Source organism: Nilaparvata lugens, chromosome 2, assembly GCF_014356525.2.
Source record: "Nilaparvata lugens isolate BPH chromosome 2, ASM1435652v1, whole genome shotgun sequence".
In the NCBI taxonomy this organism is placed as follows: Eukaryota; Metazoa; Arthropoda; class Insecta; order Hemiptera; family Delphacidae; genus Nilaparvata; species Nilaparvata lugens.
Window position 1 is genome coordinate 41,617,644 of NC_052505.1, and position 16,130 is coordinate 41,633,773.

Below are 16,130 nucleotides of genomic sequence, written 5' to 3' on the forward strand. Positions count from 1 at the left end.
GGATGCATGTAGTGTTGGGCTGATACTTGTAGTCGACTGATGCATATCAAACTCGATACAGGTGACATCTCAGTTAGCATTGCCTCATGCTTGTAGTAGACGGCTGCATACCAAACTCGATACAGAGTCACATAAATTTTGTATCATATTTGTAATTATACAATGTACATTTCAGGCTTGAAATGACAATGTAATTTGTTTTTCGGAAAAGAGATAGACGCTGCATACAGGATTAACTTAGGTGAGGATTAATTTAGGTAAGGTTTGGTTTTTTGATATTTTCAGTGTTCAAGGTTTAGAGTTCTGCATACAGGAATAATTTAGGAGAGGATTTTTGAATCAATTCTTTCATGATACTGTGACTGTTATTCTGAATTCAAAGTTGCGAACGTGAACATGGATGGCAATTACCTCCAGGTAATGTGATAGTGTTGAAGTTTGAGATACAAGGTCAGCAATAAGCGTTGGCATTGTCATTGGCGTATGCTTTGGTGTCGGCATTGGCATCGGCGTTGATATTGGCATTGGCATCAGCATTGGCGCAGGCATTGGCATCGGCGCAGGCATCAGCGTAGATATTGGCATTGGCATCAGCACAGGCATCGGCATAGTTATTGGCGTAGATATTGACATAAGAGCAGATATTGGCGTAGTTATTGGTGTAGATATTAGTGTAGATATTGGCGTAGTTATTGGCATTGGTATTGGTGTAGGCATCAGCGTAGATATTGGTGTAGATATTGACATCAGAGCAGATATTGGCGTAGTTATTGGTGTAGATATTAGTGTAGATATTGGCGTTGACATTGACATCAGAGCAGATATTGGCGTAGTTATTGGTGTAGACATCAGCGTAGATAGTGGCGTAGTTATTGGTGTTGTTATTCAATTGATGAGTCACACTAGTTCGAAAATCACCCAAATGTTCTTAACACTCTTCATGGCGTTCACTTGTTGCCGATTTCGAGATTCACGTGATAATTATTTCAATGTTAATGTCCGTGCTGTACCTGTTATCTTAAAATGCTTATAAACTAAAAGGAAAATTTTGATTAGGCTATCAATACAATCTAATACACATGAAAATTATTTTTAAGTATATAATCAATATAAAATTGAAATTTGTTAACATCTTATTATACAGTCAGCAATACATAAATTGTGAAATTTGGAGACATCAATTACAAATTTTCACTAGAAAAAAAAATACTTTCATTTCCATTTATTCATTGTTCAAATATTTTATAAAAAGCAAATTATTCAATATTATTAATCATCATTTGTTGGATACTATAGTTTATTTCGACTTTTCAATGTTCTAAACACAACTACATTTCATGACAAAACTTTACTATCAATCATTAAACAAGAAATCATTCAAAACATCAATAATATTTTGCTTCAAAGGCAATCAATATTCATAAGTAATCTGGCATCTATGTCATCAACATTATTAATCACACAAAAAATATTATCTCATTACTGCCTCTCTAAGTCATAACCTCTGTTATTCCTTCTTTAGGCAATAATGGGTTTCCATCTCAAAAAACAATCACATACCAGCAAAATTCTAATCAACAAACCCCACTAAAAATTCTACATACACTCCAGCATCCATTTCAAACGATAATCAATCATATCAAAATTTATATAACAAACAGTTTTAAAATTTAGAAAAAGACATCATTACAAAACTTTAGAGAAATTTTAACCTTTAACTCATTTCAATTAATAATATAACAAAACGTTTTTATTCAATGAAAACATTATTCAAGTTAACTTTCATTAATACATCTCATATATATGGCTACACAATTCATTAATACTTTCAATTTTAAAGTTTATTTATTATAACAAAAGAATTTATACATAAGAATAGATTTCAGCATGTTCTAATTGAACCATTTATTTTTAAATAATTTCATAATTTGAAGACTGTATAATAAATACAAACATTTCAAGATTACAATACAAAGATGATCAAGATGGATAATGGGTAAATAAGTTCCCTAAAAATACAAACAAGAGAAAAAGAAAATTGGGTAAATAAATTTCCTAAATAATACAAAGAAGAGAAAGATTAATTAGAGCCTATCCTACATGTCAGTACTGAACTTTCATAAGGAAGTATATTTAATAAAAATATACTGAAAGAGAAAATGAGACATAATTTGCTCTGAAAAACCTAATTACCTAATATGATACCTGAAAAAAAATAGACATCATTAAATATGTAATACATGATGAAAAATATACCGCAAGCAAACAATTATTTACACTACAATGGATAGATTTTAGAAAAGTTAAGTTTTATCAACAATTTAAAGATTAGGAAAATAAGCTACTATTTTAACTTCCAAAATTATTTCAGAAGAATACAAATTTAAATGACTATGGACAAGATTGGTTAAGATATGCATCATAGAAGAATTTTACTGAACATTACACAAAGACAGGAAAGAATCGAAATTTGAAAAGATTAAGGGCCAAGAAAAATAGGCTACAGGAAAGAAAAAAGACACAATTATGGACTCTTACCATACACTGCATAGCGATTATGCTATTCTGAATCCGGCATAACACAGGATTCCTAATCATTGTGTGCTGGGAATACCCTTTCATCATGTGATTCACAGTCATCATCTTGTAAATAAGCAACTTGAAACACCTTTGAATACTAACACATCAATGGTGACTTTGTGTTTTGTTTTCTTCAAGAACATAATTTTATTCATGGGTTCATTTGTTTCAACAAAGCCATTTTGCTTACAAAAGTTAGTCATCTTCACTTGAGAATGCATTGCATACACCTTTTCAATTCTCAGTTGAAAGTTGAACTCATCAACTTGATTCAAAGCAAGATTCATTTTGTTTACATTGTTCCTAACCTCTACAGAAACCTGTCTCATGTAATCATTCACTTTGTTTATAGTTTTCCTAACCTCCAATGTAGCAATATTACTTTCATGATAGTTGACTTTCAGTGAAGACAACTCCCTACCTACTTCTTTACTCAATTCTACTATCTCATTAGGGTTGACTTTTTCAACAACAGTAACTAGGCCTACATTGTCAGAAACTTGAATGAGTTGATCTTGTATCTTAACACTACTATTATCATGCTTCAATTTGTTTTCATCTTCATGATTATCACTCAATGATTCATGTGCATCTTTCAATAGAAGGTTTATACTAACCTGCTCTAGTCTTATGCTAGCAAATTCTTGCTTCATATCATCAAACCTAGCATCAAACTTAGCATTTTGCTCATCAACCTTTGTGTTAGGAATGCTATAAGATTTGTATCATTTTTAGCTCCTACCATACTTGTTTCATTTGATATTTCTACTACTTTCTCATGAATTGTTACATTTGAAACGTTGTTTAAGGTTAGGTCTAAATCTTGTGATTCATCATCTAAGTTTTGAATGTTTTCACTGGATAAAACTTCATTATTTTTATTGTTCTCCATCTTGCTACTGCGTAAAAAATATTTACTCATTAGAACCTGAACTTTCTCGAACCGATTTCCCACTCAGCAGCATCTCCCATTCATAATTCATCAAACTTTATCCTACCAATAATTTTTTACAACCAGGGATATTATGGTGTACCATTTGGGACATATTTATTTTGTAATTCGGTCCCACCACAGGGGTAACATTTGCCGTGCTACCAATTTTTCCTAAATCGGTTGGATAGCATTTCACACCTATTAACCTAAGGATAGTTATCGGCTCCAACGTAATAGATTCTTGATAAACTATGAATGGATCTATCACCTATGAATGAGAAATCCAGTTTTTAGAGCAAATGAACTTATAAACTTCAGAAGAATTTTGGCAATACACTACACAAATACACAAAGAACAATATCTTACACGTTTAAGCATCTAAGGTCACTACAAGCTAAATACTTATCCAGTTTATATAGTTGAAAAAAATGGCTATAGGCTTGTATACACAAGAAACAAAATACACAAACTTAGAACACCATAAAACTGTTCAAAACTCAATTTAAAACATTAATAAATTCACTTAAACAGAAAATTATTCAGAGAGGACAAAATTACAACACACACAGCCAGCCATATTTTTAGAGAGAAAGAAGCCAAGCTCCAAGTCAGGACAAAAACCACATCTCAAAATCAGTATCGATGTCACAGACACGTCACCAAAAAATTTATGAATTACAAGTTTAGAATTCACATTTTATATTTGTTCTCAATAAAACTTTATTTTGAAACTATTATTTTAAATTTTTATATATCATCTCTATATTATCTGTTAATTTTGTCAACCCAGTTTACAGAGTTTGTTTTTTCAGTGATACCATTGAACATGCAACACAATCATTTACGATAAATTCTCAGTCAAAAAGTTGTCTGTATATCGATGACTCTGATATTTACTATAAAGTTTTATAGATCTCGAATTGAAGATTCAATTCCAATCGAGAAAAAATGTAATATTACACCCTAATCTTTAAGTCAATATCATTAGCAGTTCCATATTCCCTCTATGACCCTGATCAATTATAATAGTCCAGTCAATATAGACATAAAAAAGGGGGTGTGCTTGCAATTTATATTGTAGTTCTGAGTTTTTAATATATTATTTGGGTACATAAGAGAAGGTCCAAAACCAATTTCTTCATGCAAAATTTCCTTGTGCTAGATCGGAGTGGCCCAAAAACCTCGTATTTTCGGCTCATTTTCCAGCTATTTCTGCCAAATCTCATAATCGGACAGAAAAATTTGCTCTTGCCTTTTCTTAGATTATAAAATTCTGAATAGAATGAGATCATTCGGAACTCTCTATCTCCAATGAGTACTGAGTTATGATTTTTCAAAAATGAGTGAAATTTGAAGAAAAAATCAATTCTGAAGAATTTTAGTTTTTGATCAACAATATCTACCGATTGTTACCATTCAGATGTATAATTCAAAATCCCTCTGGGCGTATTTTTGTGCTCTACAATCTGAGATCAGGTAGAGCGCTCATCCAGGTACACCTGACAACAATGCTCCTTGTATTGTGAAAAACATCTAATTTTCAGCTTCAACCATCATCACCAACTACATTGTCCTCACATTGATATTTCGCACAATTACATAAGTTCATGAGATTATGTTCTATGAGAATCACCGGTTAGATGCACTTCATTCCGGTATTTTCTAGTGTAGAGGCGCGCTTAAGGACACCTTAGAGGATCAAAATTTCAAACACTCATAGCTTTTGACACAATGCTCAGATTTCATCGTACTACACTTAATTCTTCTTGGCTCGTCAACACGGTCCAAAATCATATACATCATAAGTCAAATTCGGTCGAAAAATGGAGAATGTATTGTTGAGAGTCAGAATGATCTCATTTTATTCAGAATTTTATAATCTAAAAAAAGGCGAGAGCAAATTTTTTTGTCCGATTACGAGATTTGGCAGAAATAGCTGTAAACTCGAAAATGAGCCGAAAATACGAGGTTTTTGGGCCACCCTGTATCTAACACAAGGAAATTTTGCATGAAGAAATTGGTTCTGGACTTCTCTTATCTACCCAAATAATATATTGAAAAATCAGAACTACAATATAGATTGCATGCACCAATGTATATAGTGACTGGACTATAATCATTTTTTTATTTTTTGTCATTAATTTTTCAAATTTGTTATTATTAAATTTTTGTCAATATTATTTTTATCAATACGAACATTTAACCTAATTGTTGATGATTGCATACTTGATCCCAGTCTCTGAAATATTTATTAATAGCTCTCTGATTTCCAAAAGAAAAATAATAACTACTACCTTACCAGCAAGAGGCAAATAATATTTTATAAACGAATTTATCAACGATCTTGTTGAAATAACAAATAGTTGCTCATAAACAGTAGTAAGTCATATATAGAGTTGAAAAAATTTGAAAATTGCTACCACTTTTCAAAAATAGTATATTTCGCACCTAGAGCAGAACATGAGATTTTTCCGGCTCGAAATCGGTTTTCAAGTCCGAGGCCATAGGCTGAGGACTAGAAAAGATTGAGAGCCGGAAGAACATTTTTGCCTGTGGTGCGAACAATATTTTTTGCCACACTACAGGTATTGCTGACAAATAAATAAAGAATACAAAATAAAGAATACTTGTTATCATACATATCTCTTGATTTCAGTGGTAGAAGATTTGGTAGAAGATTTGGTCAGGATTTCAGATTCTTTTAAAATGTCTCTTGGAATATCACAGGTGTCGTCATCTTCAAGCATTTTTGTAAATTTGGAATGCGCTAATCAACAAGAAATAATTGAATGAAAATGGTTGTGAAGCGAATGCTGAATTAGTTTGATTCAAAACTCGAACTGAAATCATGGCGACTTTGATGAAGAAAGTGGCCACTCACCCGATGACTTATTAACTACGGACTTCCAAGCGGCTGGAAAGAGGACACTTCTGGCCTAGACCAGAAAAGAAACCTGTTTCTTATGTCAGACGAGAGTCATCTGCTGTTTTCCAGTCCCTACATAGATCTGAAAGACCTTGTTTGCAGACGACTCTCATCTGATGTAAGAAACATGTTTCTTTTCCAGTCTAGGCCAGAAAGTGTTCTCTTTCCAGCCGCTTGGAAGTCCGTAGTTAATAAGTCATCCGCTAGATCGGGTGAGTGTCCACTTTCTTCATCAGCTGAAGTCGCCATGATTTCAGTTCGAATTTCGAATCAAACTAATTCAGCATTCGCTTTGCAACCATTCTTATTCAATTATTTATTGTTGATTAGCGCATTCCCAATTTTCAAAAATGCTTGAAGATGATGAAGCCCGTGATATTCCAACTGAAATTTTATAAGAATCTGAAATCCTGACTGCAAATCTTCTACCACTAAAATCAAGAGATAGGTACAATAACAAGTATTCTTTATTTATTTTGTCAGCAATACCTGTAGTGTGGCAAAAAATATCGTTCGCACCACAGGCAAAATGGTTTTCCGGCTCTCAATCTTTTCTAGTCCTTGGCCTACGGCCTCGGACTTGAAAACTGATTTCGAGCCGGAAAAATCTCATTTTCTGCTCTAGGTGCGAAATATACTATTTTATATAACAGGTTTCTGAAGTGGAAACTGTCTCTCCCACCGCTGCCAATCATCATACAAATATTTCAGAAAAAATATATAAAACTTTACATTTCTCTGATTATTTTCTCTGAGTCAGAAACTCTCAACAATATTTTTTTTATATCAGTATTTTTATAAGCAGTATTAATTGGAGAAACAATAATGAGTAGCATGACGAATTTTTACGAATTCCATGAATTTTATGAAATAATTATCGAAGCTGAACATGTTTATTGTAGGTTTGGCACCAGTGGCAGGAATGTGCACTCCAACCAGCAGTTGCACTGTGAACGAGGGTCGACATTTTGAAAGTGTCTATGTAGTTGCTCATGAAATAGGTCATAAGTAAGTATTTTGAAAACACTTTGCATAATAGAAAACATTATGGTATGAAAAAATAAATTGACCATTCTCAATTAGATCCTATGAAATATACTCACTGACAAAGTGAATAACTCTTCTTTTCATTGTGTACTTTCTAGGTTTAATTCAAATTTCAACTTGCTTGAAGTTCAAACTTATTTAATGAAATTTTTCTAATGAATTCATGGAGCAACTAGTATTCTTATAGAGCATATGCTTATGGAGATTATGTTGTTAATCTCTCACTCTATTCTTATGCTCTTCTATATATGTTTATATCTTTCACCCTGGTCTGTGATCAGCCGTCTAGCATTGTGTTAATCTTCGAGTAGACAGTAGAAGGATCTATCCCCACTTGATTGTAACTGTCAGCCTCAGACTTTTTAGATGGGTAATATATCAAGTAGGTAATGGAAAATTGCATTATTTTCGTCATCAAACTGTTTATAATCTGAAACATGTCTCAATTTTTATTTTTATCCTTCATTCACTTATTCACTTCACATTAAAATCACTATTAATAGAAATCACACTATTCAATCACACAAATTGAGTTATTTCCACCAAATATGTTTTCTCTAGCTTGGGAATGCGTCATGATGGACCCTTAGCAGAGAACAACTGTGATCCAGCAAGCTACTTGATGTCTCCAACGCTTGGTAGCGGAAAAATTACATGGTCAGCATGCAGTAAACGCTACTTGGAGCAGTTCCTCAGGTAATATTGATAACGTACCCTCCAATACGAGAATTTTTTCAAGTGAGATTGTAAGTGAACATATAATTGAAGAGAATATCTCATTAATTGTATTAAATTGGGTAGGAGGAAAACAGTTGATTCTTGGGAATTCGTCAAATGCTGTATGAAAAGTTTGAGATATTCAACATTAATTATGTACCAAAGAGTAGCATAGGGTACTTGATGTGTTCATTCAAAAGTCTCATGTTGAGAAATATGATGCTAAAAATCAAATTAGCAAAATTTATATTCTGGAGGTGAATTCTTGATTAGTGATCACATGATAACTCTTAAAAATTACCGTAGGTGAGAAGAAAGAACCTTTTCTTATTCTGAACAAAATTTATCAATTTTTTGAAATTATTTCAGAACAACACAATCACGGTGTCTGATGGACCACAGTACATCCTCCGATCAGTTGGACCATGGTGGCAAGGGAACACTTCCAGGAGAGCGATTTGGTGCCGATCAACAATGTAAGTGGATATTGCAATAGATTTTTCCTACAGTTACCTTGAAAAGTGACGATTCCTGCACTGATTACAGAACGCAAAGATTCACTTTTCCGCTCTAGTGCGGGAATAGTTATTTGTGCAACTAGTGCGCAAAGTGACAGTTTGCTGCATCAAAAGAAACGTTTACGCCCGAGCCGTAGGCGGAATGGTTTCTTGAGTGCAGCAAACGAACTTTGCGCACGTATTTCACATTAAATTTTTCCTACAGTTACCATTGAATATGAAAAGTGGGTAATTATGGGTAAAATTGCCTGAATAATGTAGTAGTGTTTGAATGGCGAGGCGGCTGTGTGGTGTGTGCTGTGGTGGCACTGTGCTGTTGTTGTCCTTGGTTATAATATATAATAGTAATAATTAGCGCGTTGTGCTTCGTTGCACCTCTGCTCACTATAGCAGCCCACTCACTGTTACTAACTTAATTTTGATTTTGCTGCACTGGTGCTCCATATAACCTACTAACTATTTTGTGTTGTCATGCTGCAAATCTGGAGTACGCAAAGTACTCACTTTGCACACTAGTGCGGAAAAGTGATTCTTTGCAGCCTGCAATCAGTGCACAAATGGTCACTTTTCAGGGTATCTGTAGGAAAAAATCTTTTCTGCACTCCAGATTTGCAACATGGCAACACAAAATAGTTGGTGGGTTAAATGGAGGATTAGTGCACGAAAACAAAAATTAAGTTGGTAACAATGACTGTGGTTAGATTTAGATGAGAATCATTTCAATGGCTACCCTACATTTATGATAAAATCCCAATCTAGAAATCCAAAACAAGAATAATGTTCATCTAAATCATAATTAAATAATCATCATTTACGAATTCTCATCATTTAATAATAAATAATAGTTCTTTTCTATTGATAATAATTATTATTATTTCAACTGCAAGAAATGAGAAAAGTAGCAAATATACATTATAAAATTCGAATTTTGAGGTTAAATGATTACCTTTCGATATTCATATAAATAGAAATAATAAAAAACATAACAATACTACAATAAATATTCACTGTTGTCTATGTTATTTTTATAAATATTTCTCAGTTCACATTGAGCATTTTTCTCGGTAATTTGAGCAAAAGTCTAATTTTCTGAATCGTGTTTCAGTAATTTTTAGCTGGATGAAACAAACTTAGGTACGATTCTTCCCGCTAGGTCGCGCGCTTGTCGGTTCAGCCATCTTGTTGTGTTCAGCCATTTTGCAGCTTGGTTCAGCCAACAAGCTGCTGGCGTGTATGTTGAATGTGAATTTTTTGTTCTATCTGTATTTTTTCTGATTCTTGAATGAATAAAAATGAGAATTTTGGCTGAGAATTTTGAACTTCAATTGGATTATTAATTTTTAAATGAATTAAGATTGTTATTAATAACAGCATCACACACACAAACATTTGATGGATTTCAGCCAACATCTTACCCATAATTATTCATTTTTCATATTCAATGGTAACTGTAGGAAAAGTTTAATGTGAAATACGTGAGCAAAGTTCCTCTGCTGCACTCAAGAAGCCATTCCGCCCTCGCCTACGGCTCGGGCGTAAACGTTTCTTTCGGTGCAGCAAACTGTCACTTTGCGCACTAGTTGCACAAATAACTATATTCGAACACAAGTCGAAATTAGTTGCTTGGTTATAGAAAATATTGTGATTCGTGCATGCATTTTTCAAGTATCAGTTCCAATATATCAGGTCAAAAAGGCTACTGTATTTGGAATTGTACTAACATTGACCTTTTTTGACATTTTGGCTGCTCCATTATAAAGTTGGGCTCAACGCTCGTATAGAAGCCGGGTTGCCAAAGGGAGAGGAAATCTTTCCGTGGAAAAAGAGTTCTAATCGAAACATGGAAGCGTAAAAATTAGAAATATAAATAATTACAAGCCTTGGCCACTAAATGTGGCTCCTGCCCATTCAGAGTATTAAATGGTAGTAGGCTAATTTCAAGATAAATTGGGTCTCTGGTTTATGTAAAGAGTTTATGTTTACACTTCATGCTATTGTAGTTGCTGAAATATAGGAAGTGACAAATAATTAATTATGATGATCTGGCCATTTTGAATGAACGGATCACCAAGTTTCCAATCAACCAAGAATTCAAAAAGAGATTTGATAACAACAGTATAACCCAAATAATAGTTGAGTAGGAATTTTGTAAAACCGGTCCGTTAAACATTGATATCATAGGTGTGAGGCAAAGGAGATAATTATAACACTCCCTTCCTGCTACATTAATTGTTGTCAGGTGTAGAAGAACGACTCCCACTTCCTGCTACAGATTCATAATAAGAGTGATTTTGTATTAATGAATGAATTATTTAAATAGAGCTATTGCATTGAAAAATATCATATTCATGAACTATTTACTTCCATATTACGAATGATTGTTTATAGATAAATTATTTTAATAATAGAGCAATTGCATTGCAATAGAAAATGTTAAATTTATAAATTATTTACAAGCTGAGAAAATTCGGGAAAGTAGGCTACTGAATAATTTATTGGAATTGCAGCTCTTATCTTGTCTTTTGAACAGGTGCCCTGAAATATGGAGAAGGAAGTCTACATGCCAGCACACAGCCACTCCAAGACATCTGTAGAGACCTGCACTGCAGTAGAGATCATTACACGTGGACCTCACATCCCGCTCTGGAAGGGACAACATGTGGCAAAAATAAGGTGAGCAGCTACACTGTCCTCGACAGATTTAAACAAAATAATATAATTTATAATTTATATATTCTCCCTCCACGTGCTCTCCGCTCTGTAATCTATAACGTGGCTCTCACAATCTGAACTAAGTCGCTCCTACAATATGAAAATTTTCTTCCATCCAACATGAAAATCATTAAATTCGAAATAAAGTAAAATCTCAAACAAATGAGATTTTATGGAATCTTCCCTTCCATTCTAGCCTTCTTGAGAATAAATGGCGCATTAAAAATCAAATTAATGACCAGCAAAATATTAATCAGAAAGTCTCTCCTACAAGTAATTTCGAGAAGTAGACCATTCAATATTTTTATCTTAATATTTTAATCTCAATAAATTGATTCTTTAAGAATTGACTTTACTCGACTATTAGCCTAATAAAATTCAAATTTATCTCTAGCAAATAAGTTGAAACAAATTTGACTGATACCTACGAGGTAGGCCTAACATTCTCGTTTCTATAATTTCTCGATGGTGAAAATCTAATTGGATTATGTGGTGCCTGCTTCAAGCCAAGATGCTGTGATATAGGAAGAGATTCCTTATAGCATTGCTTGTACCAGGGACAAATAAATAGGTATTGAATAGGATTAAACAGTATCTTCACTCTATGCTTGTACCCAATGAAAATCTCCAAGTCAGCTAGCTGAAGGGAGTAAGCCTATTACAGGACTAGGGAACTTTATGAAACATGGTCTTCCAATTGAACGTCCTTCTCTAATCAACTTGAGGAGGAGTGTATTTAAAAAAAAAATCCCTAATTAAAACAAAGTTGTATTTTATAGGGATTTATTTCAATGTACATTGAAAGGAATCTAACATCAATCAAATTGAATTCCACGATTCAAAATCAAGTAAATACATCAGGAGTGAGTTAGTAATTGAACGAGCGTAACGAGTGCCTAGATTCTCAAGTCTTTGTCCGTTTGTGGGTTTGTTTTGTTCGGATTTTGTGGATTTGATATGTTCGATAATAGCTTTCGAATGTTTTTATAGATCACTTAAAACTTTCAATCCCTCTTTGAGGGCTCACTAGTTGATGCCCACTTGCACTCAACTTGAGATGTGCTTCCTTCTTTGCAAAACAAAGCTGTCCCTTTGAATGACGTGACCTGTTTGCAGTGGTGCAGGAGTGGCCGTTGTATCACTCACGGCCTGTCGGCGCTGCAGGCCCTGGAGCAGCCGGTGGCGGGCGGCTGGAGTGAGTGGGGGCCCTTCTCCGAGTGCGCGTCCGGCTGCCTCCACGGCGAGGCCGGCACTCTGACTGCTGGCAGCACCGGAGTCATGTTTGCCTCACGACAGTGCAACAATCCAAGGTGATACAACTACTGCAACAGTGTCATCTACATACTGACTGTATTCAGTACTTGTATATTTTGAAATCTATTACTGTACCCGGATCACATCTCAACAGCAACCATACTGGGAGAATATGAGCCTATTCATCAATTTTATATTTCCAATCTGTTGCTGAACTAAAAAAATACTCTGTACTGTATAACTCTTATAGATATACAACATTTTACGAGAAGAATTTTCTCTAATACTTTCTTGTAAGTTGTATAATTTCAATTTGTTCTTTATTTATTTCTTTTAGATTGAACAACTGATTTTCAATTTGTATTATAGCAAAACATTCATTTTAAAATTTATCCTTTCTAAAAATAAAATTATAGTGGCCAATGAATGAAATATTTTATATTCTATTATGTAAAATAACATCATAGTACTTTTTTGATAACTTTTTACTATAAAATAACAAATTGAAAACTTAAGTTTTTGGAAAACATTATTTCAAATTTAGAACTAAGTTTTTAACTTGATAGTTTATATTGAAAAGTTATAAAAAAGGGTACCATGGTGTTTTTTTTACAAATAAGAAATTAAGTAGCCCTATATAATTATACACAACTACGAAGTCTAAATTTTAAACGTTTTTATCATCAGCCTTTATCATTGATAATTGACAATGTACATAGTCTTTCTTTGATCTTGAAATTAATTGAATCTTGGAATAAACAATAATGGTTCCATCTGGAATATTAATAGTCTATTTATTGAAATCAAGAAGCTTTATGATGGCTCCAACGCGATATCACGCAGTGCACTGCACTTGATATGGGTTTAATTTTTGTCCTCCAGAAATGTTCGAAGATTCTTCAAAACTGTCTAGTTTATTCACCCAATGACGTGCACATTCAGTTCATGCTGTCAATCAGCATGCTGTGTGTTTTGTTCCCGGATCTCCACGATGCCAAGATCAGCATCAGAGCCTTCTTCGCATGAAGAGTATACTCGTATATTTACATCAACTCGAAAGTGAATTTTCATATTATTGTGAAAAACTTTAAGAACGAACACGGATTATGATTTGAATGAAGAGCAATGAAATATTTATTTATACTTAAATTCATGTATATTTCAATACTAATATTTTCTTCTTTCCTTTGTAGTATGTTTTATCGAATAAACCTATTTTCTAGGCCAGAAAACGGTGGAGACCCATGTGTTGGACATGACAAGAAATACAAAACATGTAATGCAATGCAGGTGAGAAAACATCATATTATTTTTCATTCCAATCAATCTGTTAGTTCATGTTGGAACAATTATGGCAAAGGAGTTTCAATAAGTGAGACCGTTTTAGACAGACATTTTTTATAATAAGAATTATTGAAATTTATAAAAACATATATACTGCCTTTTCTCTAGAAAGGAGACTTATAAAAAACCTACAATTTGATTGAAACTTTGTAAGTAATTTGTTCATTCGTATAAAAAATTATCTGTGACTAAATTGTTGTTGTAAATTGAAAACCAACTACAGTATACTTTCAAATAGATTGATATTATAAATGGAATACTATTATGGTAAGTTCTTGTTGTGATTTTAGTGCATGGTTCTTGTGATTTGATTTTCCATGAATTAATAAACCAAGTATTTTCAGTGTGCAAATGTTCCTAGAACAACAATAAGAGATTTTGCTGATGAAATATGCATCCGGACAAAGGAGGTAGACAAGGACTTGATTGGAACCGGTCTACAGAGGATAAGTTCAGATGGTGAGTTTTCGATAATTAATAATCATTAAAATCAATAGATATCAATTACTATGAGAATAATTCATCATTTTATTAACCAGAACACTTCTGGCCGGCGATAGACTGCTAGTGCTACTTGGTCGAGGGTTTGAATCCTGCTAGTAGTCATGAACGTTTCACCATCTCATTTTATTACACAATTTTATCAAGCACATAAAAAAGTGTGTGGGAATTATCAGCAATAGAATATAGATAGAAAGCAAGTACTGAAAATTGAAAAGTGTGTGTATTCCTAAATGGTATGAACTATGATCACTATATTTTTATCAATTTTTATTAAATTATTATATATTTTAAATAATTTTATATTTTTATCAAACAATTTTTATAATTCAACTAGCAGGGCACCCGTGCTTCGCTACGGGAATCGAAAGATAAGATCATTTTTGTGAAAAAAATAAAATCTAAATTCTATCAAAATTGTTATAATAGTTTTTGAGATTAGGCCACAAATTGGCATAAAAATTTATTAGGTCAAATCATTCGAATAATAAATTGATGTGTTGGAAGTGCTCTGTAGAATAGTAGCCTACCTAATTGATTTTGTAGAATAGTAGAATTGATGCAATTGAAGATTAAATTCCAAATTAAGTTGATTCAGAATTTGATGACTCTGGTATCCATGGATCTCTTGCTTATTCTGAATTTTTTGGCATAGCCTGTCGATTACTTTTCGTTTCACTTATCCAAGAGTGTAAAATCAGCCAATCCACTAATTCTTTCTTCCATGGAAAACCATTCATACATAAGAGTCCATTTATAATAGTTAGTATAAAATTTATTGTGGCTTATTTCTCATGTCCCAAACTTTACTATCATAAATATTAAAGTGGGATCATTTCAATGTGAATTCGCATAAATCTGATTGGAGTTTATTCAATCACTTTGATTATTGACTATCATTATAAATGATTTCTTCATTTAATCTTAGCTTAAAACTAAAACCTTAGGGATGAAAATTTGGATGTAAACTAACATGTAACTCAATTTAATTTCAATATTCATTTTATCATTATTTACTTCATTTTTATCTAATTTCTTTATCTTTATCTAAATTGATAACTCTAGTATTTACTTGTGATCTATCAATATCAATAGTTTTGTCTTGTGTCATGTAATGACATCATGAAAGATAATAGGAGCAGCTGATGGAATATTATGTTTTTTTTCGATTTAGTTTTTAGCTGATTTTGAAACATGAAAATATCAAGCCCAATAGCGTACAAAAGCATGTACAATTTCAATCGGGATTGAATTCATGAGAATTAATCAGATCAGGGTTTTTCTTAATAGAAGGCAACTGGCTCTCTCAAGGCCATGGCTGCTTACAAACATAGAGCAACAGAGGAACCAATACAACAGAAGCTGAAGAAATTAGTCACATTTCTATCACCTCACGATGAAAATTACATTCAACTACCATATGTTTGGAGAGATCGATTTTAAATTTCTTTTGCTATCATCCGGTCACTTTCTGAACCTATTCTTCCAGTTCCAGTTCCATGAGTAGGCCTACTGCAATGTTTTAAAATAAGGTCGCCAAATTTGGTAACAACTACAGCTATTATAATCTTTTTCATTTGCTCACACTCTCTTACG

The 16,130-nt window shown here is 33.1% G+C and overlaps 1 protein-coding gene across 1 annotated transcript in view; it reads left to right on the forward strand.

The window, feature by feature from the left end:
- Positions 1–16,130, forward strand: part of LOC111048600 (A disintegrin and metalloproteinase with thrombospondin motifs adt-1) — a 93,634-nt gene that overhangs the window by 63,684 nt on the left and 13,820 nt on the right. Inside the window, exons 6-12 of the mRNA XM_039421240.1 lie at positions 7,344–7,449; positions 8,050–8,184; positions 8,575–8,681; positions 11,254–11,396; positions 12,552–12,745; positions 13,913–13,979; positions 14,378–14,492. Of these exons, the coding sequence (XP_039277174.1) occupies positions 7,344–7,449; positions 8,050–8,184; positions 8,575–8,681; positions 11,254–11,396; positions 12,552–12,745; positions 13,913–13,979; positions 14,378–14,492 (867 nt within the window). The remainder of the gene's footprint in view (positions 1–7,343; positions 7,450–8,049; positions 8,185–8,574; positions 8,682–11,253; positions 11,397–12,551; positions 12,746–13,912; positions 13,980–14,377; positions 14,493–16,130) is intronic.